The sequence below is a fragment of the Scardinius erythrophthalmus genome (assembly GCF_964197995.2).
Source record: "Scardinius erythrophthalmus genome assembly, chromosome: 12".
NCBI classification, from domain to species: domain Eukaryota; kingdom Metazoa; phylum Chordata; class Actinopteri; order Cypriniformes; family Leuciscidae; genus Scardinius; species Scardinius erythrophthalmus.
In genome coordinates this window covers 12,010,716-12,037,506 of record NC_138232.1, presented here as the reverse complement: position 1 = coordinate 12,037,506, position 26,791 = coordinate 12,010,716, and the positions used below count along the sequence as shown (strand labels likewise).

Here is a 26,791-nt window from a genome sequence, read left to right as displayed (position 1 = left end):
TGCCAAGTAAGACATGTTCCTGGATTAACATATTTTGTTGATCCTGGAACAACATTCCTGTCTGAAAATTTAGTTGTAAACCAAATCCTATCCCTAAACATAACTCAACCCATTACTAATCACTAATATCAAAAGGAAATGATAGGTGAATAACACTGATGTAGGAGCACCTAACCCTGGTTGTAAGCCTAAACTTGACATAAACTGTAAACTTGTCTCTCAAATCTGATTGGTTGATTGGAATATTGTTCCAGGATCAACAAAGATGTCAATCCAGGAGCGTCACAATCACCGTCAAGCGGACTGTATAAAGTCATATATTACATGCGAATAAATTTTCTTCATATTTCTGCTGCATCAGTGTTAGGCTTTCTAGACTAGATCACATAAAATAAAGCATAAAGACTTCAAAACTCATGGTCGAAAATGTATTCATTTATTTTTTGCTCCATTCACTTTATTTGAATACAATAGTAATCAGAAAAGTACACATAGGATGTTTCTCCAATTGTTTTAATGTGCTTAGAGTGACAGACTTAGAGTGGAGTTAAGTAGAAATAAGAGAATTTATGAGTTTGTCGTAGGGCCTTAAAAATTTACAACATATTTAATATGATATACAGTCTAACTGTAATTCATTTTGATCTGCCACACCTTGGCAACAGATGCTAAACTCGACATGCTAACGGAGCCCAGGGTGGAGCTGGAGGCCAACCTATAAATCTGATCCTGGGCCCTGTACACAAGACAATCCTTTCATCTGTTCTTCCGTCATTCAAAAACATCCTCCTCTAGTTTGCCTGCAGACTTATCCATCACTAGCATACTTCCCTCTATAGCTGCAAGTTTGTTCTCACTGGTGATGATGGTGGTCTTTGTGCTTTTGGTAACAGTGGCAGTGCTGCTGACGAAGCTGCTAGCGCTGTCACCCTTAGCAGTCGTGACGTCCTTCTTAACCAGGCCTGTGTTATGAACATCTTTCCCAGCACTTTGGGATGAGAAGTGGCTGCTTTCAATGTCATAGTTCAACGCTAAGAAAAAAGGACACATAAAACAGTCACAAATGCTGGTCAAATGCAGCGTCTTACATATGTGGGTAGCTGATGTGAAATACTTCTAAAAGCATGTATATTAAAAGAAATGCTTTATGTGCCTAAAGAAACTCACAGTTTGGTTTAGAGATGGAGAAAGTCTGGAATGAACTATACATTCTGTGAATGAACACACAAAAAGTACATGACGTTAATAGGAGTCCATTGTGATTCACTAAAGTTTCATAGTGTTAAACAAGCAGTGATGTCTCAAGCTGCACCCACCTGCTCTCTTCTCCCTCCAGGAGTTTCCGATAGGTGGCAATCTCAATGTCCAGAGCCAGTTTGATGTTCATCAATGACTGGTATTCGCGCACCTGACGAGCCATATCTTGTTTAGCTCTCAGAAGAGCTGCTTCCAGCTCCTGCAGACGGAGTTTTGCATCTTTCACAGCTAGTTCACCACGTTCTTCTGCTTCTTTAATCTGCACCTCATAGTTCGAATGCTAAAATAAGAGGAGACAAACGATTACATCCTTCCCACCCACTGGCACATAAAACTTGAGATCAACTGGGATTAATTGAGATCATCTGAGATTAACTCACATAATAACCTTGCTTTACCTTTGCTTTATTCTTGTCAAATGTCACCCAAAAAAAATCAAGCTCTTAAGTATCATGTGCATTGTTTACTGACATTTTGATTTTTTTTGACAACTGTTGTTCCTGAATAGAGTTCTCACCTGTCCCTTTATAAGTTCCATCTCAGAGTGTATACGTGCAATTATTCGGTTGTAATCTGCGATTTCAGCCTTTGTGCTTTTCAGGTCATCCCCATGTTTGGTTGCCGTCAACTGCATTTCTTCATACTAACATTTTATAGCAGACATGAACAGTCATGTACAGACACATAATTGTGATAACACAATAAAATAAGCATCATTAAAAATGTGTGATTTGTGACATGCACACACACAATGCAAGAATGTTAACTCACCTTCTGTTTGTACCAGCTCTCTGCTTCAGCACGAGTGCGACTGGCAATGTCCTCATATTGAGCACGAACTTCAGCCACAATGGAGTCCATGTCCAGGTTTCTGCTGTTGTCCATCTCTACAACAACTGACGTGTCCTTGATCTGAGTCTGGAGCTCACGTAATTCCTATAAACATGGAACAAGAATTACTGAAAACACTCATTCTGAATCTTGTTCATGCATCCATTTACCACTATTTTTGAAGGTTTGCATTGCTTACACTCACTACGTTTTATAAGCTCTTATGAGTTATGTTTTACTATCAGTTAACTTAATACATTCTATCTGCAAAGTGAATATGTGACTGAAGGAAAAGATTTATTAGAAATGTCAAGGGAGTGAATGTTACCGCCTCGTAAATCTGCCAAAGGAATTTGATCTCATTTGTTAGGCTATCCAATTTGCTTTCCAGCTCCACTTTATTCAGGTATACACCATCAACATCCTAGCATAAACATAAAACAGTACAAAATATATTTCTAATAATAGAATTATGGTAATCATAATTAGTTGTCAAGTTTTTATGGCCTGGTTTCACAGACAGGGCTTTAAAAGTGTTTGATCTGTGTGCACTTATTTTGTGCTAACCTTTTTAAGCAGCACAAATTCATTGTCAGAATCATTCCGTTTGTTAATTTCATCTTCATACCTGAGGACAAATGTACAAAGTTTGTTTGGAACGTCCTTAAGCTCTTTAATGTACAAACACGCAATATTTGTGCAGATGTTTCCAATGCTCTCACTTGTTCTTGAAGTCATCTACCAGGCTGGTCATGTCCTTCAGCCCAGACTCCAGACGCAGCTTCTCATTACCCATACCATCCAGCTGTCTGCGCAAGTTAGCAATATAGCTCTCAAACATAATATCAATGCTGGATTGGCGGCTGGTCTGTTCCTGTAGGAGACTCCATTTAGTCTCCAGCATCTTGTTCTGCTGTTCCAGGAAGCGCACCTGGGGAAAGACAAGAGGAGAGTGAAAAAGAGAAAGAGAGAATTTACAGTTTTTTTATGATAAAATATAACACATGCATATGGGTAGATGACAAATGACATGGACATAAATTAACTTTTTTCAACACTTATCAAGATTTAGATTAAAATTTGTCTAAACCTTTGTCAGGGTGTGTTGAATTTAACACAAATGAAAACAAGGCTGTGAGCGAAAAACTTAGTCATTGCAATGGCACAAACCTAGATGAAAAATGTCATTTTCATATGCTATCAGAACTGTTTTATGGAGTTTCTATCCACTAAAAGTGTTTCCTCAGCTGAACAATTGTAATGTTAAACAACAGTCCTCTGTGCTTCTCTGTACACTGTATACTTCCCTGTACAGCCTTGTTTTAACGTTTTTCAAAAAAATAAATATGCCATTATTTTGACTTAGGTCTATGTATATGGATATATTTTTAGAGACTGTAACTGGTCACTATTTATGCAATAAAAAATAAAAAAAATAAAAAAAATTGTAGTTCACTTAAATAGTCATGCAGAGTTTCAAATGAAATGTTAAATGCAGCCTAAGTGCAAATGCCTCTCTATCCTTTACCTCACAGATTATGTGAGTTCAAAGAAGTGTGCACAGATAGGTGTGTGTGTGTTTTCAATAAAGGCATGTTTAAGGGAGCGGCCGTTGCACCTGATAGTAAACTGATATTGACCCAAAAAACGACAAAGGTGTGTTTATGGCAGAGAATGGATATTGCCCCTTCAGGTAAGTCAGTGAAGTGGGGGTCCTGCTAAAATATGACACTGATAGGTCTGGACCTTCTGTTACTGACGTATTATTACAACCACATACTTCCTTACACCAGCATATGAACCACACACATGCACATGCATTCGGTTAGAAGTGAAAATATAAAAGGTCCATGCAAAAGTTTAAAATGAAGACAAGATGAAGGAAGTAACTTACTTTGTCAATAAATGAAGCAAAACGGTTGTTGAGCGTCTTGATTTGCTCTTTCTCGTCAGTCCTAATGGCCTGGATGTTTGGGTCAATCTCCAGTTTCAGAGGTGTCAGAAGACTTTCATTGACCTTTACAGCTGTAATTGGAGGGCAGAGAACAGGACTGGAGCCCCAACCTTCCCTCGAAACCATCCCTGAACGGGCGAGGGGAGTCCGTCTGTTGCTCCTCACACCCGCTGAGGAGTGACTGCTGAAAGACCTCACGGTTTTCTTCGTGTTCAGCATCTCTGGACAACACAGAAGTCAGAGTTGGAGAGGACAGAGAGTTGAGGGGTCGGAGTGGTGGGATGACAGACGTGCCCTCAAACTCTTATATGGAGTGAAGGGAGTGGCTCAAGACCAGCTTATTGGTCAAGAAACAATTTTCAAGATATGTATGGAGAGTTATGGGGTTAAACATCAAAAGGACAATCCTGCAGTTATACATTAACTGCTTCACTTAGATCCCTGAACAAAGGGGAAATGCTTAGAATACTCCAAAACTTACGTAATTTGTTTGGTGAAATCTGAACATGCTAAGACAACATGAAGCAAATCTATACTTTTACTTTGCATCCTTAATTGAGATGAGAGCACAGAAACAATAGATCCAGGATCAGCATCCAGCCAAAAATATTATGTCAATTATTAAGAATCAAAAAACCTATAACTGCACAAAATAAAGTGTATAACATTTCACGAGTGCATAACCAGTATATGAGTGTTCACGTATGATATTTGACAGAATGGATCATTAATTGCTGACTTGAGCCTGTCCCCACTTATCAACAAATGCAAAAACAGTTACCCTTTAAACTCATTATAAAAACAAGTCTGATTTCCCCTCGTATATCCTCCTCCATACAAACACTCCATTGGTTGGTTGTATGTTGTACTTTTCCAGAGGCAAAAGGCATAATGGGTTGATCCATCCAACTTGTTGTAAAGATAACAGCCCAAGACTTTCAACTGCTGGGTGCATATTTCTGGCTAAGTTACAGTCTAACTTCAGTCTAACTGCAGCCAACCCTTTACCTGTGACCTCCACGCCATAGTATAGGCCTATAGTGACATATTCATATAATGTTATAAAGAATCTAATATGTTCTTGTAAACCTACAGAAAAAGCATTCAGATTTTTTTCTAGATCTCTAAACTATGAATCAGCAGGAAAGACACGATTATGGTCCCTGGATAATAGCACCTATTAAAGGGAGGGTCCACCCAAAAATGAAAAATCTGTCAATTTATTCACCCTCATATCGTTTCAAACCTGTATGACTTTTTTTCTTCTTCTGCTGAACATAAAAGAAGATATTTTGATGAATGTTGGTAACCAAGGAGTTTTGGTTCCTATAGACTTCCATTATAGACAAACAATGTAATGAAAGTTAATGGGAACTGAAACTGTTTGGTTACCAACATTCTTTAAAATATCATCTTTTGTGTTCAGCAGAAGAAAGAAATGCATAAACATTTGCAACAACATGAGAGTGAGTATAAGATGACAAAATTTTCATTATTAGATAGACTTTCCCTTTAAATGTAACAGCTTCCCGAATTTCTACCAACTCACACCCCTTATTCTACTAACCCTAACAGTCTACTAATACTCAACTAATACTCCAATGAGAGTTAGCTGACATGTAGGTAAGCGTTATTTATAGTCAACAGAATGTCTAAATCAAAATAAAGGGTATACCTAAGTTATGGCCTTTAAGACAATATTTGATATTTATATTCATTATGTACGTGTATCATGTTCGTGTTGTTCCTGAGTGTAATTTATAGGGGAGAGGTCTATGTACTTTTGTCATAAAAATGTCTAAATCTTTTGTTCCCCTTTTTCATGGTCACATGCCACTGAAGACACATTTCAGTTCTCCTCTGCTAATGCAGGTTAATGCAGAATAAAGGCAGTTGATTACCTGTCTTTTCTTTATAGGTGAGAGAAAACTTATAGCACTGGTACAGTGATTGTGAGCGGCTTGTCATGACATTACAAAACCGATTAATATCGGGCGCTTGCCGTGTAGACAGGCAGTAGTAGACGTTGCACTCGTTTGTAAGATTAGATATAAAAGTGCAATGACTGTTACTTTTGCTAGCAAGGAGGATTCTCTCCTATGGTCAAACTGACTCTGTAGGAACTCAAGCTGAACTCAACAAACAACTTGCATGCAAACTGTATGCGATTAGATGAGACAGTCTAGACATATGATACACAAAATGAGAAATTATTGAACAAATATTGCATTTTACAGGAATATTGCAAGGTATTGGCAACACAATGCAAGATATGCATTCCAGCAGGGACTAACTGCCAAGTTAACAACAGTCACAAAAGTCTACAAAGAAACCTGGGGAGGAAAAATGGAGAGAAAACATTCTATATACACTTGACTGATACATATAGCTAGCAATATATACATTATTGATCAAAAGTGTGAAGTCGGTAAGATTTGTTTTAATGTTTTCAGAAAGTCTCTTATGCTCACCAAGGCTGCATTCATCTGAACAAAAATTATCAAAAACCATAAAATTAATTTAAAATACCTGTTTTCTATTTGAAGATATTTTCACATTTAATTTATTCCTGTGATGGCAAAACTGAATATATATGCACATCAAAATTAAAAAAAGATATAAATCGAAACTCTCCATGGAATTAATGATTAAACATGATTACACCAAAATCAATAAATGAAGTACAACATAACTACATATCTATTCTCTGGCAGACGCCATAAAGAAGTAAATACTGCAGTCCTGACATATCAGACCCGCAGTCGCCTCTCAGCATATACACACACAGCCTGAAAAACGAACAAATTATTAAAATTATAACATGAATAAATGGGTCTAAGTGAGAAGAGTGGTGACTTATTTTATTCATCAAGAATATATTAATGAATTATTGATGAATAATATAGTTATGTTAATAATTGTTAGTAAATTCATTGTGCTCCTAAATAAACCAAGAGGAGAGTATAACATTAAGTAATATGGGGATGGACAAGACAGGGTAATAATAATAAACACAAAATTCTCGTTGAGGGCTTTCTACTATTTCATGTTAATTCTGATGACTCTTGGAATGCGTGTCAATCACTTTCATTCGAGTAAGAGTGTAACATGACCACAAGCCCAAACCAGCAGCTAGCCATTGGTTACCTGTTGTTGCTGGCTTGAGGCATGAGTTTTCAGCAGCATAATTCTGGTTGTATTTCTGTAATATATATATATATATATATATATATATATATATATATATATATATATATATTTTTTTTTTTTTTTTTTTTTTTTTAAAGGGTGTGGTGTCCTGAAGGCAAAAACAGGTGTCTGTCGTTAAAACAGATATTTAATAAAGGAGAATTGTACCACAACTGGTTTTCCCTTTTGAGGCATCAGGGGGTAAATCTCTGACAACACTAATGAGAAATAATTGGCTCAGGAGTGACAAGCTATGTGAAGGCAGGCATAACATGTGTTTGCTTTTGGATAAATGTTTCACCCAAGGAGAAAGCCTTCTTTGTAAGTACAAGGGGCTGAACTGAAGGAGGGAGCTGTTTTACATAAACAGTAGCCTACTCAGGTAAGTTTGAGTGAAAACAGACAATGAGTTTTGTTAATAGGCGTAATAGACGAAGACTAATGTTAAAACAGCCTACCACATCCATGTATCACTATCCCTCAGTGGAAACGGTGGCAAAACAGTAAAATTCAGTAAATAAAAAGAAATTGAGAATTTTTAAGCAATCTGAAAATATGTAATGTTGGATGACTGCAACATGTTGCATTGCAAGCATTAGCAGAGTGAAATGTAGAACAGAATTAATAGCTCTGAAGATGGATACAAATGCTAAATGCTCTTAAAAAAGCCAGTGAATCAGGAGAGAAAAACTGTCTGAGAGCTGAAGTGGAAACGAAGCTAAGCAAAAACATGTGCTAGCGGTAAACTAACTACATTCTGGTAAGTCTGTTTTGTGTTTCCCCAGTTTGTGGCGGATTTGAGCACTCCCTAGTGGCTGAGTTTGGCATTGCATTTTGTCTACAGAGCACTAACAGAAGATTGACAGTTTAAGGACTTTTGGTTTAAACCAAGGAGTTTAGGTTTAGCTGATTAGCAAGGGCTAGATAACTATTTTAGATAGATATTCTATGGGCAAAAAGCAACTTTCTCCATTGACAGCCATTCAAAAGTAAGTGTATTAGGCTAAACAAAAAATATTTTTGCAAGCAACAGAATTCCATGAATTTAAAGAAGAGGGAAAGATTTTGGTCTGTGTGCACTCTTGCGGTGCCATTCAGTGTTGTCAGGACGTTATTTTTCTGTAGCTTCATCCTCTTTTGCCTTTTCTCACCAACTATATTAAGGCCAATCATGAAAATGATTTCTTAATCTGCTGAGAAAATGTATTTAAATGTAGCATTTTGCAGGGTGTGTCTGTTCCACTAATCCATCATAACATCTGACCTCACCCAAATCATTCACACATCTCACAGCCTTCTATCTTTGCTTTAGTCTACAGACACAGAATGACTCATGTAGTAAATGTCAAGTAAAAATCTGACTCATGTAGTAAATGTCAAGTAAAAATCTCATTGACATTTAAATTAACATTGCAATGTCTTTATATCAAATACTTTTGAAATAAAATATTCACTTTTGATTGTGTATGTATGTTTCTGAGTGCACATTTAAAAATTGTATCAAACTACAGCATTTTTTCTTATGCAAAAAGAGATAATGATCAGCCTATAATTAGCATTACCAAATAGGTCATCATGCCACACATTCCCTCTACAAAGAGTTGTCATCATATTCTGCCCTATTAATCATTCTGCCCTATTAATCATTGTTGTATATATTTCTGACTGCTTGTTTCATGAGAGAACCTTTGTCTTTACTTTCTCATTGTACTCACTTATAAACTACTGTTAAAAAGTTAAAAAAAAAAAAAAAAAAAAAAAAGAACAGTAATATTGTGAAATATTATTACAATTTAAAATAAATGTTTTTTATTTTAATGAATTTTAAAAGTGTAATGTATCCCTGTGATGGCAAAGCTGAATGTTCAGCATCATTACTCCAGTCTTCAGTGTCACATGATTAGGGTTGGGTATTGGTTGGGTTTTATCCGATACCAGTACCTACTCGGTATTTTTCAAACGGTTCCGGTGCTTAAACGGTTCTTGAAACGGTACTTAAGAAAACTAAACCGCACACACTTTATCAAAAAAAATAATATCTCTGTGTGTGTGTGTGTGTGTGTGTGTGTGTGTGTGTGTGTGTGTGTGTGTGTGTGTGTGTGTGTGTGATTTTCTGAAAAAGATTTTCTAATTTCTGATTAAATGAAAAATTGTGCCCTTTAAAAGGCTACTGATGTAGCACAAAACACTTGAGTTAAGATCAAAATTTTGTCTTCTCATATTATGACTTTTACAAAACAGAGAAATATCTGACACTGAGCAGAAATATTTAACACACACAGTATAGCCTCATATAAATATACTTGATATTGATATACTTCATACTTGATATGCAAGATTTGCAGTTGGCATTAAAATACTAGACTTACCCGAAGAGGAACACTGGCAGCTGAACTTGAACTTTAGTCAAGCGTGTCAGAGGTTTTGGGTTCTAATCTGCATTCGTAGTTTTTTTTTTTTTTTTTTTTTTTTTTTTTTAACCGATTATGCTCATCAGTGGTTGTATATCAAGCAGGGACACTTTGTGTCCATTATATTTTGAGATTTCACCAGAACGAATAGATATGAGGCGCCGTCTAGGGCTTAAATCAAACTTCATTCACGCACATATAAACTAGGGATGCAACGATACCATTTTTTCAGAATCGATCCGATCCGATACCAACAATTCTGAGTATCGGCCGATACCGATCCATACCGATACCAGCGCAGTTTTTTTTTAAATCAAGTAGAATTTCTATAACTTTCTACAACTGTGTTGAACTGATAATAAGAACTGAAAAAAAGAAAAACAACAACAAAATTAAAGCTGCAAGCAGCGATGAAAAGGGCCCTCGCACCCCTGCCACCGCCACCCGGCACCTTTAGGAAAGGCCTTAAGATTACACTCACCAAATTTGAAGAGGATCAGATCAAAACTGTAGGAGTTTGTTAAAGTACAACATCAGGAAATGGCAAAAACTGCCCAAAATCTGACAGGAAGTTCAAAATAACTGACTTCCTGTTGTGTTTAGGGCTATGCTCCAAGAGACTTTTTTGTAGGTATTGGGTCTTTACATGTGTGTACCAAATTTCATACCTGTACGTGAAACGTCGAGCCGGGGCAAAATGTAGGGGCAATAAGTAAGCCATTTTGTCCCACCCAATTTTTAAAACCACATCACACGGTGGTGCTATTGCTATAATCATAATGAGCATTGGCATGTGTTCAGGACAGGACTCTTATCAAACATGTGAAGTTTGTGGCAGATTGAAAATTGTATGCCTGAGTTACTGCAGGCTGTCTGTGGTTGCCTAGCAACATCAGAACTGCAAGCAACATTAATATTGAACTTATCTGATCATGCATATATCACCAAAAGGCCGAAATTGGGTGAACTAGTGCAAAAAATGCCCGTGCAAAATCAGTTTTTGTGTGTGTTTTTAGTAATTGTTGGTTTGGTGTGTGCTCATTGTTACAATTACACAGCAAAAGTTCAGTGACATTTTTATTTGTGCATGGTAAAAAGCACACAGTGAACTCCGAGAAAACGCTATGCTTGAGCAAACAGTTTGTGAATAGGCAACTACAAATGATGCCCGTGAAAGAGACTGTGAACGCATTGAATAGGATATGTTTAGTTGGTGAATAGCATAGGCTACTATTACACAGTAGCGACAACGTTAAGCGCACCAGAATGAAATATAATATTCAGAAGTAAACACTAACAGCATAGCTGACTTACAGATTCAGTTTACATCCACAAATGAATAAGCACCTCGATTCAGGGAGCAGTGCAAAGTGCCCGTGCAAAATCAGTTTTTGTGAGCTGATCGCCGTCAAAAAAGTTCAGGAGATATTTCTTGCGATGGCAATATGATCAAAAATAACTTTATATTGATTCAATGGATTAATAGCATTTAAAAAAAAAAAAAAAAAGTCATGAATTTATTGCATTTTTGGGAAAAAATAATCCGTTTTTATAATAAATCTTAAAAAATTCAAATCCAGATTTTGATTTTCAATGTTGTTATAACCTAAAGATGCTATGTGAAAGTTTGAAACAGAAAATAGTGGTTTTCACACATTTAGTGGTTATCTCACATTCGAGAGATATGCGAATAACACACAGACAGACAGACGGACGTTTCTGTAATTTATAGATAGATGGATTTATCACGTTCGGGAACCAAACTATAATATTCAGAAGTAAACAGTGTAGCTGACTGAGTGTTTATGTCAGAATGTTTATTTTTAAACCACAGCCTTCTTGGGGCTTCTTTGACCGATACAACTCTCTAATGTCAGAATGTTTATTTTTAAACCACAACCTTCTAAAAATGATATATTTAACGATATCTTTTGCATTTCTCATCCAAACAATGTCAAACTTGGCACTGCACTTACTCGTGCCCGTGGCAAGACACCTGTCGAGTTTGAAATCAATCGGACTAACGGTTCGAGAGATATGCGAGGAACAGACACACACACACACAGACAGACAGACAGACAGACAGACGTTCCTGTAATTTATAGATAGATGTTTGTCAGGCCGCCGAGGGCACACCCTTCGACGAAAACTCTAGATCTTCGCAATTTAACGTCACAAAGGCCTTAAGATTACACTCACCAAATTTGAAGAGTATCAGATCAAATCTGTAGGAGGAGTTCGTTAAAGTACAACATCAGGAAATTACGAAAAATGCCCAAAATCCAGGAGGAAGTTCAAAATAGCTCACTTCCTGTTGTGTTTAGGGCTATGCTCCAAGAGACTTTTCTGTAGGTATTGGGTCATTACATGTATGTACCAAATTTCATACCTGTACGTGAAACCAGGAGCCGGGGCAAAATGTGGGGGCAATAATTTACCGAATTTGCCCCCCACAATTCTGAAAACCATATCACACGTAAATTTTCACCACTTCTGAAGCGTGTGCAAAGTTTCATGAGTTTTCGAGCATGTTTAGGCCCTCTAAAAAGCGATTCACTTTGGAGAAGAAGAATAAATATAGCTGCGAGCAGCGATTACGGGCCCAAGCCGGTGGCACCGCAACCCCGATGCCTTTAGTTACCTAAAGGCACCGGGGTGGCGGTGCCGCCGGCTTTGGCCCTTCATCGCTGCTCGCAGCTATATTTATATATATATATATATATATAATCTTGAATGTATTTTTTATCATGTTGAAAAAGTTTGGTGTGAATAAAATAAACCACTTAGGAGGAGTAACTAAAAACTCAGAGTCTGACATATCCAAAAAATCCACATTCAAACCAAAATATCTGACTTCCTGTTGCTCGGAGCTAATGACTGTAAATTAGAAAGTTGTCCGGCTCGATGAGACCAATATGCGTACTGATTTTTGTAACTGTGGGTAAAAGTAACCCCCCCACTTTTGATAAAAGCATTTTGAAAGTGACACACTTCCTGCTACCAGTTGGTGGCGCTATAACTTTGACTCACAATAGTTACATCCATCTGACCGGCCTCTTACCATGAACACACTGCTGAAGTTTCATCAAGATCAGTTAATGTATGCAGAAGTTATAACACTTCGTGTTTCTCTTTTCTCGCCATAAATTTGTTTCCTCGCCACGGCCAAACCGTTCGAGATATCAAAAATCCGTCCGCAATTTAGCATCCTCAATGTCTTGACTTCATGCACACCGAGTTTGGTGGCGATTGGATGAATTCTCTAGGAGGAGTAGTTCACATTCCACAGCAAGCGTTTTCCAAACAACCCATAATAGCTGACTTCCTGTTGGGCGGAGCTAATAACTTAGACTGCGGAAGTTGTTCGGCCCGATGAGATCTATATGTGTACCGAGTTTCATATTAATTCATGCAAGTGTGTTTGACATATGGACCAAGTTTTCAGACCGTGTTCAAGGGGGCGCTGTTGAGCCCCCTGCCACGCCCGGGTACCAGCTTCAGCCCGGCACTGATGGCCGTGGGTTCTGACCTGTGTGTAAAGTTTCAAGAGTTTTTGAGCACGTTAAGGACCCCAAAAGCCCCTGAAACCTTGATTAACAATATAAAAGCAATAGTCAAATCCCCCCCTCCCCTCACACACACAGAGACACAGAGAGAGGGAGAGAAAATTCTTCAGAAAATCCACATTCAAACCAAAATATCTCTTTTCCTGTTGGTCAGAGATCGTTAATGTAAATTAGAAAGTTGTCCGTCTTGATGAGAACAATACACATACCAAGTTTTGTTGCTGTTGATAAAACTAACCCCCCCCATTTATGACTAAAGGTGGCGCTACTGAGCCCCTCACCACGCCCGTTTCTGAAACTTTGCACAAGTCTACGGGCTAATAAGTGTGATGTGTCTGTCGAGTTTCATTCAATTTCAAGTATGTTAAGAGTCTCAAAAGCATCAAAAAACAATATTAAAGTTTGATGCGTTGCCACGACAACAGTATTAAAGATATCAAAAATCCTTTCACAGGTCTACATCTGCCGTGTGTTTACATTATACACATAAAGTTTGAAGCAAATCGGGTAAAAATAAGAGGGTGATTTCAAAGCATTTTGAAAGTGACACACTTCCTGCTGCCAGTTGGTGGCGCTATAACTTTGACTCACAATAGTCACATCCTTGTGTTCGGCCTCTTACAACGAACACACTGCTGAAGTTTCATCAAGATCAGATAATGTATGCTGAAGTTATAACACACTTCCTGTGTCCCTTATTCGCCATAAATTCGTTTCCTTGCCACGGCCAAACCGTTTGAGATATCAAAAATCCGTCCGCAATTTAGCATCCTCAATGTCTTGACTTCATGCACACCGAGTTTGGTGGGGATGGGATGAATTTTCTAGGAGGAGTAGTTCACATTCCACAGCAAGCGTTTTCCAAACAACCCATAATAGCCGACTTCCTGTTGGGCTGGCGTGAAACTTGACAGAGGGAAAGTTGTTCGGCCCGATGAGATCTATATGTGTACCGAGTTTCATATTAATTCATGCAAGCGTGTTTGATATATGGACCAAGTTTTCAGACCCCGTTCAAGGGGGCGCTGTTGAGCCCCCCTGCCACGCCCGTTTCTGAAACTTTTCACATGTCTACTGGCTAATAAATGTGATGTATCTGTCGAGTTTCATCCAATTTCAAGCATGCTAAGAGTCTCAAACGCATCCGAAAAGAATATTAAAGTTTGATGCGTTGCCACGGCAACAGTATCTAAGATATCAATAATTCTTTCACAGGTCTACATCTGCCGTGTGTCTACATTATACACATAAAGTTTGAAGCAAATCGGGTAAAATTAAGAGGGTGAATTCAAAGAATTTTGAAAGTGACACACTTCCTGCTGCCAGTTGGTGGCGCTATAACTTTGACTCACAATAGTCACATCCATGTGATCGGCCTCTTACAACAAACACACTGCTGAAGTTTCATCAAGATCAGTTAATGTATGCAGAAGTTATAACACACTTCCTGTGTCCCATTATTCGCCATAAATTTGTTTCCTCGCCACGGCCAAACCGTTTGAGATATCAAAAATCCGTTCGCAAGAATTCATCCTCAATGTCTTGACTTTATTCTCACCGAGTTTGGTGGCGATCGGATGAAATCCCTAGGAGGAGTATTTCACATTCCATTGTATGCGTTTTCCAAACAACGTATAATAACCGACTTCCTGTTGGGCTTTTGTAAAACTTAGAGCACGAAAGTTGTTCGGCCCGATGAGATCTATATGTGTACTGAGTTTCATATTATTACATGCAAGCGTGTTTGATTTATGGACCAAGTTTTCGGACCCCATTCCAGGGGGCGCTGTCGAGCCCCCCTGCCACGCCCCGGTACCAGCTTCAGCCCGGCCCTGATGGCCGCGGGTTCTGACGTGTGTGCAAAATTTCAAGAGTTTTTGAGCATGTTAAGGGCCCCAAAAGTGGCAAAAAGGCAAAAAAAAAAATAATGAAGAAAAAAAAAAAAAATAATCCTTACGAAAACAATAGGGCCTCCGCCCTTTCAGGGCTTGGGCCCTAATAATAAACGGAGCAAAAACAATAGGGTCCTCTCACCATCGGTGCTCGGGCCCTAAAAATATATGATCATAATCTGACAAATGCTTTTATAAACTAGGTTAGTGGATAATTCACCAGTAAAATTTAGTCTAGAAAAATCACGAGTGCACAATAATTGTATAAAATCTGAACATTTTGTGAAAGTTTAAAGCACAAAGAAAATACATATTGATCCGTAGAGTATTATCTATGCAATAGTTTATTCAGCATTTTCTTTTAACAGTTTTAAATTTCAGTTACTGTGCGTGTGAAGAACAAATAGTGCTCTGACTTTACTCCAGTGTTGTGATCTAACAGACACCCGGTAGAAAGTAACATGATTAAGGTACAGCAATAAAGTCCAGCATTGAGTTGTTTTATGCGAAACCATAGATCCTTATCTACAGATCAAGTATAATAATAGTAACATTGAATCATCTTGGAGAGAGTTTCATCGTGTTAACTGACGTAACCGAACGCGACGCGCTATTTGAATAATGAATGAAGAATGATTGACAGCCGCAGCGGAGGGAAACGTTTACGTGAGCTTGAATTTAACAACTTAAATATTAATTTATATCTCACATTATACTATATAATGGCTTCAGAACACTTATAATATTGTGCAAGAAAACTTATGGTGCTTTATAATGTTTATGTGCCTTTTGTGGGGCTTAACAATAACACTGAATAGTATACGCACAATATCGGATTTGGATCGGCCTCATCTGACCGATACCCGATCCGCCAAAAATGGCAGTATCGGAGTCGATACCGATACTGAGTATCGGATCGTCGCATCCCTAATATAAACCCTTGCATACACATATACTGGGTAGTCACACATACATGTATACTGCTGAATGCTCAAACTAATATGAAATGCACAATGCTCACGCACACACACGCAAACTCTACACACACAAGACGCGCGGAACTCTCCGCGCACATACTCATCTGAGACGCGAGCACACACACACACACACAAATTCTCCGCGCACATACTCATCTGAGACGCAAGCACGCACACACAAACTCTCCGCGCACATAATAATATAGACGGCGCCTCATAAATAGATCGATCTCCGCAACGTATTGAAGCGCGCGTCCGAGTGAAGACAGTGCGGTGTGCGCGAGCCAAGAGAAAACACTGTATCCGCGCCACTGATCGCAGCGGCAACGAGCACTTTGATCACTTGATTTAAAAAACACATTTCAGCGCTAGATCGTCTCTTATTTAACAAACGAACAAAATTAATGCTCTGCTGGTTAACTGGAGATGTTTTATTATTGGATCATTCGTGCCGCGAGATGTTTTATAGGGGGAGGTAAAAAACGTCAGGCACCGAAAGTTTCGTTCTTATTCGGTCTGGTTATTACCGTTTACGTCGGAACCGGTTCCCTATTGGAACCGGGTTTCGGTACCCAACCCTACACATGATCCTTCAAAAATCATTGTAATATGCTGATTTAGTCCTGATCGACACCGTTATTGGAACCGTCCTTCGTCACAAACGGTGGCGCGTGAATCCTCAAGAAACATTTCTTATTATTATCAACGTTGAGAACAGTTGTGGTGCTTGATATTTTTGTGGAAGCCATTGTCAAGACTGATCAGTGGGTGTAGCTAGCTAAAACACATTCTACAAAGTCAAACATTGCTGCTTCGGTGGTGAGTAAGAAAAAGAAAAAAAGAATTCTGATTCCAGTTTCCCCTTACTGAAGGATTTAGCTTTTCCTTTCCATTATTCTTTTTTTGTTTTTTTTCACTTTTCGTCCGAGTTGCAGATAATGAGCGGGTAAAGCAGAGGGTGACTGTGTGGAAACATGAATAAAAAAACACAAAAGAGTAATAAAAAGTTGATTTTAAAAAGATTTGCCAAGGACTTTCAATTCGTTCAGGCTACATCCTGTCGAGCCAACTGCATGCAGTTTCATCTGGAAATGGGTGCAACTGAACTAAAAGTGCTATTCCACCCTTTTCAAATCAGACACATTAAAATTTAGTTTAAAAAAAGGCTATCATATTCATCATAAATGTAAATCTGAGCCTGTTAGTTTAGTAATAAGCCTAAAACATTGCATTCATGTAACTGAGAAATAAAGCATGCACGTTTGTGGTTGAGAGAAAGAAATAAAAAGAGTTTAGGAGTGGGGGTGGTCACATGTTGTAAAAAGGGGGCAGGGTGGTGAAATTCCTTCACTCTGGAGTGTGACTCACTGTTCCTCTATTTTCCTGCTCTTCCTCTAACTCTGTCTGCTTGCTTTCTGACAGATGTGGCTCCCAACTTTTCATTAGACTCTTCATTTGTAAACCATGATGACTTGACTGTGCTCAGCAGATCTTATCAACACAAGGAAGATCTTTATTCAGACATGTGACATCCACTAAGCTACTGACTGGAAATAATTCAATAATGAAGTGAGAAAAGGCTGTAAACAGAATTACGTATGATCAGCGTTCTATCCTCCTGATTTAAGTGATGTATCTCAATATGACTATTGTTGATGTGCACAGCGCATTGGTGATGTAGCCACAAAAAAGGAAATGAAAATGTTGCTAGGAAACAACAAAACATACACATAACGTTGCCATATGTACGATTGAAACAAACACTCAAGTTTGATCCTTCAAGGTCTTGAATACGACAGTGTACTTCCGTGCATATAGAGCAAAAGCTCTAGCTGGAGAGTATGCAGGGGACTTAAAACATGGAGAAGAGAGAAGAAAGAAGAAAGAAGAGAGGCTTGAACAAACCATGCACTTTTCCCCTGCAGGGCAGTTTGTGATTTGTATTCAGAGCTCTCGGAAATCATGGGATGGATGACTCATCTGGTAACCAAAGCTCTCTGGAATCTATAGACATCCCATCCAAACAAAGACACTGCAGATTGCACTTTTGACAGAGAAAGTACTATAGCCACAGACAAGATGAAGTTAGCATTCTGATCCAAGTCAGAGAAACGTTCCATGAAATCAATGAATTCTTACATCACAGGTATTTTAAGCGGTGTATGCAAACGTTTAATCAAAAAAATTGAGTCACGATTTGTTCCTTGATGCCTGTTGAAAGTTTGAAGCAAGTTACAAACATTGAGTCAGTACAAAATTCATACTAGTACTGCTGAGATAACTGAACTCAAAAAAACAGATAAACGTTTGGATAAGCATGTTAACCTTTAAATGCATGAATGTTGCACCAACCATTATTACATATTTCGGTCTTTAGTGACCCGGATCTATATCTAACATGGATGGATCTCTTACTGCCGCAATGGTAAAAAACTCTCGTTCAAGTTTCGCTGATGATACTTACGTATTATTTTGTTTTATGCCTGCAGTAATTATGAGTGAAACATCAAGTCATTATTGTGCATCAGACATTGCCACCTTGAGGGATAAAGATTAACTGCACTTGAGTCATCAGAGATTCAATTATTGTTGCGCAGAAAAAAAATACTTACACTATTACCTACCTCGGGTCCCTAGCGACCCTGTACACTTTTTACAAAAAGGTAATTAGAAAACAGACATTCCTTTATAATTTTACTTTTTCTTTTTTCAAAGAAAGAAAAAAAAGATAGAAAGAAAGATCAGCTTTCAAAAATGCTTTTTGAAAACTCCTCATGTCTCTTTTATCTCCTGGGTGTGTTAGGCCTCTGGGTGTCTTGTTCTTTGGATCACAGGCATTTAAAAGCAACATCTTCATCACAACAATAGCTGTGTTATTGTTTTTTTGCCCGTCTCAAATTTCAAATCCATACAATAAAGGTCAATGTGGTCCAATGTTGTTTTGAGGGTGAGTAAATTATGACATTTTTGGGTGAACTATCCCTTTAAGGTCCTGAGTTTTTTGTTTTTGTTTGTTGTTGTTTAAGGCTGGGTTCATACTGTACAATTTTTACGATCCTTTATAATTGTTGCCTGTCAGACTGTTCAATATGATGCTTGTGAGATCTTGGGTAAAAGCCATGGCATATTGTGCAACATCACCAACATTTTATGTCCACATCGCAGCAAGACTACAGGTTTGCACATTTTCCAATTTTGTGCCATAACAAGAAATCTCTTCTGAATTTGGTCTCAGACAGCAAAATTGTTACCAAAATCGTAAGGTTAAACCTGGTAAGTAGAGGTTCACACTGTTCCTCATTCACTGAACTCCAAACATTCAGACATTATCTTGAGCTTTTGCCTTAACGACCTTGGTTTTCTACAACTCCCAATTTATTTGGAGTGTTTAGACTTTATCAAGTTTAGACTTTATTTTTAAGTTTAGCACATCACATATTTGAACAGTTATGTAATTTTGAGCAGGACCGTAAAAGGCCAAAAGCAAGTGAAACTATTTGTAGCACTGCAGTTTGCAGAAACAGTTGTTTTAGATGTTTTAAAGGGATAATTCGGCCAAAAAATTGTATTTCTCATTTTGTTCCACACCAGTATGACTTGAAAAAATAAGTATTTTTTTGTCCATACAATCAAAGTGAATGTGGTCTAATGTTGTTTTGAGAGTGAGTAAATTATGACATTTTTGGCTAAACTATCCCTTTAAGAACTTGAGTAAAAAAAAAAAAGTTTAAATCCAATCTACATGTGGCCATTCTTTTGGGAAAATGCACACATAGGTGTAGCCTGTCCCAAAGGTGCCTGATCAAAATCATAAACCATTGTTTTCTTTCTTAACCCGTTCTTCTCAGTTGGATTTGTCATTTAAGCTTTCACAAAAGCATTGTGAGACTGAAAGCACAAAATGAGCCTGATCTCAAGGCTGTATCTTGTTGCAGTATGTTTATGCGGCCGGGGCCAGACGAGCTCAGGGACTGGCTTCAGATGGAGGGAGGCAGAGGGGTGAAATTGAGGCAGGAAAGGAGGGAGAGAGGATGTGGGAAGGGCGTTAGAGAACACCGAGAAAGAAAGAAAAAAGTAAGGGAAAAAACGGACCATGTGGGCAGGGTCTTAGCTGGTCAGTGTGTGTGTGAGTCAGAGAGAGAAAAGGAGGAACAGAAAGAGTTTAGTGGGGGTATATAAGCTGCACAGTTCTCTTCCTGTGGCTCTCAAGGGTTGACTTCCCTCAGCGTACACTCATTTTCTCGTGCAGCCAGTACTTCACTTCTCCACCACCATGAGCTTCTACGTACCTCAGGCCTCTCACATGTCCTTCACCCGCTCTGTGCCCGCACACCGTGCTGCTAGCACGTATGGTGGGGCAGGTGGACAGGGCACCAGGATCTCGTCAGTCTCTTCCATGTCTCTCCGTTCGGCCCCTAGAAGTGGTGGCCTTTCCTCTTCCTCTGCCTTCAAGGTGAGCTCAGCCGGCATGGGTGCTGGTGCAGGGGGGTCCTTCAGGGCCAGTGCTGGCTCCTCAGGGGCCCAGATAGGCAATGAGAAAGGCCAGATGCAGAATTTAAATGACCGTTTGGCCACTTACCTGGACACGGTGCGCAGGCTGGAGCAGGAGAACAGCAAACTGGAGATGCAGATCAGAGAGGTCCTGGAGAAAGGTGGACCAGAAACTCGCGACTACAGCAAGTACAACGCCATCCTGGATGACCTGAGGAGGAAGGTGAGAGACATTCATGCTTTTCATGTGTGGGTGTTTTCAAGCTGCAAAAGGAAGCATTTCAGAGTTTGAGAAAGAGCAGGCAGTTATTTATGTGAGGAGGAGGAGATACCAGATGTTTTGAACTAAAAAGAAAATCATAATCAAAACTTAGAAGTGATGTAAAAGTTTTGAACAATCAGAAAATAGTAATTTTATATTTTAATTTCAGCAAAACACAATGAATTATAGTGTAGTGTACTGTAGACATCCTGCAATTTATGGTATGTAGAAATGTATAAAATATAATAGTCAATTTACAACATAAAACAAATATTTTTTTTTAGTTTGTATGGATACTAAACTAATGAAAACTATGTTTTTTGTTGTTGATTGTTTGTTTGCCACCAAAACCTGATCCTCTTTTGTGTCTTAAAAATATGTTAACAAAAAAATTTGTTCATAAGAACCCTTCAGTGAAATAAAAATACATGATCAGATTTCCGTACATCTCAATGGAGGGTGTGGCACACGCCCTGTTCTCTCTCTCTCTCTTCTTTCTTTTGTGCTTGTTCTGCTTTTCATTATGCATTCTGGTTACTACCAGGACGTTCCTCAAAACCTTCCAATTTAGTTTAAAAAAACTATGCAACCATGACATTGGTCAAAACAAATAAAACATTCACAACTGTTTCTAAAACATTAGAAGTATGTTTGACGGACAATAGCCAGCTGAAAATTCCTACTGAGTCTCTAAGTAGAGTCATAATGCAAAACAGATGTTGGATGAGCAATCGCACACACAGTCACAACAGCACTCTCTCGCACAACAAGAATGTAATGAAGAACTGCATCATTTTTAGCAGATGTGGCTGAGTCATTACAGAACATTTCGAGTTTAGAAATGTCTAATCTTTTCCTTAATTCCAGCAATACTGAAAAGCAGACAACTGAGCTAATAAATAAAAAACCTAGACTAAGATGAATTATTACTATATTCTTAATTTAGGAAAATAAATTTTACAACAAATCTTTCATTTCAAACAGCCAGGTCTGATAAGTAGAAGCACATGAAAACATTTACCAGCTTCTGTTTTCACCAGTGCAGGATGTGGCACATAGACAAACTTTGTAGGCGTTATTGTTTAATTATAACTTCTATTTCAAATGTTCTGCTCTACACACAAAACACTATCAGACATACACAAATCTCACACGCACACATCAAATATATAGCAATAAACCAAAAAAAACTGTCTGCCTTTTTTCATATTTTATAGTCTTGCTCAAACAGACCCTTTAATGCTTCAGAATTTCAAAAAGAAAGTTAATTCAGTAATACAAAACATGATTCCAGGTAATTAGTTGATTAGATAAGAACTCATACATCTGAACCTCATTCCAAGAATGCTGTAATTAAAACCATCTGACAAATCTTATCTTTCGCTACAGAAAAAAAAACAATGGATGGATGTCAAAAACAGGTTTTGTTTGGTGAAATATGTGCTTTGTTTTGCCTGTAGGTGTTTGATGCCACTGTGGACAATGCTGGTTTTGTTCTGCAGATTGACAACGCTCGTCTGGCTGTAGATGACTTCAGAGTCAAGTTAGTTTCCATTATTACACCACACCACAAGCATCTTGTAACTCGAAATCAAATGAACATGCTTCTGAGAATTTAGTCATTTTTAGATTCACAAAATAGACAAGCCAGAAAACATCAGCCTGGCAAATGCATGATAGAGGACTGTTGACATGCACACAGAAACATTATAGTGCATTACTTTAAAGACTTTTATGTGTGTGTGTTATAGATTTGAGAATGAGATGGCCATCAGGCAGTCTGTGGAAGGAGATATTGCTGGTCTGAAGAAGGTCATTGATGACACCAATATTGGACGCCTGAATGTGGAGAGTGAAATTGAGTCTCTGAAAGAAGAGCTTGTCTTCCTCAAGAAAAACCATGAAAATGTAAACAACCATTGCATAAGAGCCACTTAACACACACAGAAAGAGATTCTCAGAATAAGCTTGAAGACCCCATGATATAATTTGACGGGTCGTTTTTTTTTAACCTGTGTTGGTATAGTTCCTATTAAAGAAGAAATTTGGGAAGGGAGAAATCAGGGTGGTCAGCAATAGGCTTTTGCTTTAACACAACCACAAACCATGATTTGCAAGTCAATTGCAGGGGGGTATTAGAGGGAGGAGCTAATTCTAGAGAGCATTTGATTGGTGCCAGATGAGTCATCAGAAGCATATTCTCAGAAGGGAAAATTTAGGGGTATGCTAGCATATAGATGGATTTATAACTTACAGACATAGACTAAAAGACACAAAACTTCATGGGGCCTTTCAATTGATCACAGTCTGTTTTTACTTCAACAACATTCGAAATTCAGAAAAGGCATAATTTACTCCAATTTACTCCAAGTGTCTCATTTCTTTTCTGTTTAACTTTGACAGGAAGTTGGGGAGATGCGAAACCAGATCTCCCAGTCAGGTGTTCAGGTGGATGTTGATGCACCCAAAGGGCAGGATATGGCTCAAGTGATGGAAGATATGAGGGCTAACTATGAAAAACAAGCTCTCAAAAATGCAGAAGAACTCAAAATGTGGCACGAATCCCAGGTACAGAACCCTTGACCACTACATGACAACAATTTTGCCATGATCTAACAAACGAACCAATCTAACAATCAAACTCTTTCTCCTTAGTTGTCAGAAGTTCAGGTGCAGGTCGCTCAGAACACAGAGGCATTACAAGGAGCTCAGATGGAGATTAATGACCTTCGGCGACAGATGCAAACACTACAAATAGAGCTCGCATCCCAACAAAGCCTGGTAACGTGCACATACACGCCACTTTATGAATGTTTTAGATTTCAGATATCATATTTTAGATCTATGAAAGCTGAACTTTTAATAAAATAATAAGTTCATTTTGAAAACTTTCTAGAAAGCGTCACTTGAAGATACCCTGCGGAACACAGAGCAACGTTCAAATGCAGAGATGGAGAAGTACAATACCCTCATTCTGCAGTTTGAAGCTGAGCTGGGACAGCTGAGGTCAAATATCACAGAGCAGGGTCAGGAATACGAAGCCCTGCTTAATATGAAGATGAAACTGGAAGCAGAGATCAGCACTTACAAGAAACTCCTAGATGGGGAAGACTTCAAGTAAAGACATAAAGTAAAACTTTAGTTGTTATATTTGACAGTGTATCATACATACACACTTACTGATTCTGATTTTTCTTTGTTGTTTAGACTCCAGGATGCACTAGACGGCCGAGAGTGATATTACAAGCGGCGATCCTGAAGAGCAGACCACAGAATGTGGGCTAAACGACTCCTCAAATAAAGTTACAATTTTAGATAGCATTCACATTGAAACTTGTGGCAAATCTTTATCATTTGAAAGTCCCTTTCCACTATGTCTAGACAACAAAGTCTGTCATGTTGGTTTCATTTGGTTGTCATTTACAGGTTAATTATTACTTTACGTCAACAAAGCCTGTTCCACCCTACAGTCTGACTTTTAACGCAGACAATATGAGTTACAGAACAACAGAGGCAGCTTTTTAAACATTAGTTGAGTCTTTATAATACACAATCCCATGTCATTGCACATTTATACAGTAAACCTAACCACTACGATTAAATGTGAAGAGAAATGTGAACTCCTCTATCAAGTCAAGGCAGTAATGAAATAAAAACGTGCTTTGTGGAATTTGTAAAAGTGAAATTTGGAGTCAAGCAAACATGAACAGACATCTAAAATCTTTTGAGCACAGTACAATGGTTTCCTCTATGAAGTTGTACTTTTGTCCACTAGATTGAATGGCTCTTATTGAGCATAAATGGGTTCAACAAGATGGTGTATTTCACACAAAAATGCATTAAACTAAAATTTTAGCACAGTAAGTCTAGCTACTGCTCATTATTCGGTCTCCAGTTGTCAGGTGGGTCAAAATGATTGTGCTCATATGTTCCAAATGAAACAAAAAATGTGACTGGCTCTTTTAAAGGAGAACTCCGGTCAATTTTAACATTGAGCTCATTTTTTTGTACATTTGGAGTGCTGTCAATACAGAGAACAACGACAAAAATCGGTGTTGCCTACACCGAGTTATTCTATTTTGAAAATTTGCACCCTGTTGACTTCAATGGGGCAATATTTAAACCTGCTTTTAGCCTCTTAACATCCTTGATGTGTCATTACAAGTGCACAGAAAATGTGAGTGATTCCTTCTGAGTGAACACGAGTGAATCTGACTGCAGTAGATGTGAAAGATATGTATAAAAATGATGTTATTTAAGCCAGCGGAAATACCTGTTTACATTCTGTTTTCGGTTGAAGTCCAAAGTAGTCGATTGCCGAGTTCACGCGCGTGATCATAGGTAACTAAACCTATGTGCGTGAACTTGGCAATCGACTACTTTGGACTTCAACCGAAAACAGGATGTAAACACAGGTATTTGCGCTGGCTTAAATAACATCATTTTTATACATATCTTTCACATCTACTGCAGTCAGATTCACTCGTGTTCACTCAGAAGGAATCACTCACATTTTCTGTGCACTTGTAATGACACATCAAGGATGTTAAGAGGCTAAAAGCAGGTTTAGTACTTGCCCTATTGAAGTCAACAGGGTGCAAATTTTAAAAATAGAACAACTCGGTGTAGGCAACACCGATTTTTGTCGTTGTTCTCTGTATTGACAGCACTCCAAATGTACAAAAAAATGAGCTCAATGTTAAAATTGACCGGAGTTCTCCTTTAAGGCAGGACTTCCATTCTTACTGAGCATTACAATTCCTCCAGATTTAGTGATTGGTTTAATATTTATGGTCTAGGGATATTTTTTAAGTCAGCTGTTGGACTAACACCAAGACAGGATACAAAAAGAAGGCATTTGATAGACAACATTTAAATAATGTATATAGGTACAGATGTTGCCAATGCTGTTAACTTCCACAAACAAGACACACAAGCTTGTTAGCATTTAATGTTAGCCGTTTGAAGAGCTGTGAAGGGCCATCTGGTTACACTCCAAGAAAAACCTCTTACTACAAATCCATATGAGTTCTAGTCTATAAAACATTTAATTTAATCAAGAAAAAAAAAATAAACAGTATTAGTACATGATATTGTGCTACGTTAGCTAATTTTCCTCTAAGACAATGAAGCATAGATCAATCTGGAAAAGTCATTGGGATTTGTTTACTTGACTTTTGCACAATGAGCTAATGCCATGATAGCTAATTAGCTTGCTAGAGATCCATTGCTTGAGTCCTCCTAAGTCTCTAAAACTGATTAGCTGAAAAGCTTAGGTGGATTGAGTTTGAGTTCTCCAAAAAGATTGAGACACTGTGAATAGCTCCAAAAGTACCTAATTAATCAACAAGAATATAATATAATGCAGCTGCTTATTTGGTAACAGTTCTGTATGTTGCACAGTTACACTTTGGCTTCACAAAGAAAGTTATTTTAAAATAGAATTACAATAATAATAATAAAATTACACTGGGGCTAAAATATTAAATTTCTAAAATATTCTAAAATATTCTGAAAGAGCTATTATAGCCTATTTGCAAGCAGACAGAAAGCAATGTAAAATCAGCTGAACTATACAACAACTGTATACAACTTGTGGGCTGTATTCAGTGTATACATATAAATGACCGTAATGCCATCAATGACCTGTTGCAAGTGGATAGGTCATCTATACATCATATATATGTTTATCACGCAACAACTGAGAGTTTAAACTTACAACAGAGAGTGCATGTAAACGTACAGAAGAAAACAAGTTTACATGAAATTGTTGGGGGGAGGGAGATGTGTAAGTGCCAAAACAATTGTCATGCCTAAATTAATGTCTGGTGAATAGCTTAAAATATATTAATTGATGTATTTTGATGGCTAAGATGCGACACATTATTAACCATAGAAACCTCCAATAGCCTACCTGAAGAAAAGTTGTTAGCATTCCCAATTAGTGTTGCATGATTTACT

At 38.1% G+C, this 26,791-nt stretch overlaps 2 protein-coding genes across 3 annotated transcripts; one reads left to right on the top strand and one right to left on the bottom strand.

Annotated features, from left to right (window-relative positions):
* Positions 1-415: 415 nt before the first annotated feature.
* LOC308699279 (keratin, type II cytoskeletal 8) lies at positions 416-26,791 on the bottom strand. The gene is made up of 10 exons (XM_081379975.1): positions 26,745-26,791; positions 3,983-4,263; positions 2,811-3,019; positions 2,656-2,716; positions 2,417-2,512; positions 2,029-2,193; positions 1,775-1,900; positions 1,317-1,537; positions 1,168-1,211; positions 416-1,031 (listed from the first exon to the last, which is right to left on the bottom strand). Exons 2-10 carry the CDS (start codon positions 4,259-4,261, stop codon positions 772-774), a joined length of 1,461 nt encoding a protein of 486 aa, XP_081236101.1. The 5' UTR covers positions 4,262-4,263; positions 26,745-26,791; the 3' UTR covers positions 416-771.
* Positions 19,514-24,155, top strand: krt18b (keratin 18b). Of its 2 annotated transcripts, none has more exons than XM_081379980.1 (7): positions 19,514-20,791; positions 22,291-22,373; positions 22,582-22,738; positions 23,234-23,398; positions 23,486-23,611; positions 23,727-23,947; positions 24,038-24,155. In XM_081379980.1, the coding sequence occupies exons 1-7, from the start codon at positions 20,351-20,353 to the stop codon at positions 24,066-24,068; spliced, it is 1,224 nt and encodes a 407-aa protein (XP_081236106.1). In that variant the 5' UTR covers positions 19,514-20,350; the 3' UTR covers positions 24,069-24,155. The 2 variants fall into 2 exon arrangements, with proteins under 2 accessions (XP_081236106.1, XP_081236107.1); XM_081379981.1 differs by having other exon boundaries at positions 20,127-20,791; positions 23,727-23,960.

Coding starts and splice junctions, on each gene's coding strand:
- krt18b (XM_081379980.1), top strand. CDS start 20,351: ATGAGCTTCTACGTACCTCAGGCCTCTCACATGTCCTTCACCCGCTCT. Junction 20,792..22,290: donor TGGATGACCTGAGGAGGAAG/GTGAGAGACATT, acceptor TTTTGCCTGTAG/GTGTTTGATGCCACTGTGGA. Junction 23,399..23,485: donor AAATGTGGCACGAATCCCAG/GTACAGAACCCT, acceptor CTTTCTCCTTAG/TTGTCAGAAGTTCAGGTGCA.
- LOC308699279 (XM_081379975.1), bottom strand. CDS start 4,261: ATGCTGAACACGAAGAAAACCGTGAGGTCTTTCAGCAGTCACTCCTCA. Junction 2,194..2,416: donor TTTGGCAGATTTACGAGGCG/GTAACATTCACT, acceptor CCATGTTTATAG/GAATTACGTGAGCTCCAGAC. Junction 1,538..1,774: donor TGGAACTTATAAAGGGACAG/GTGAGAACTCTA, acceptor CTCTTATTTTAG/CATTCGAACTATGAGGTGCA.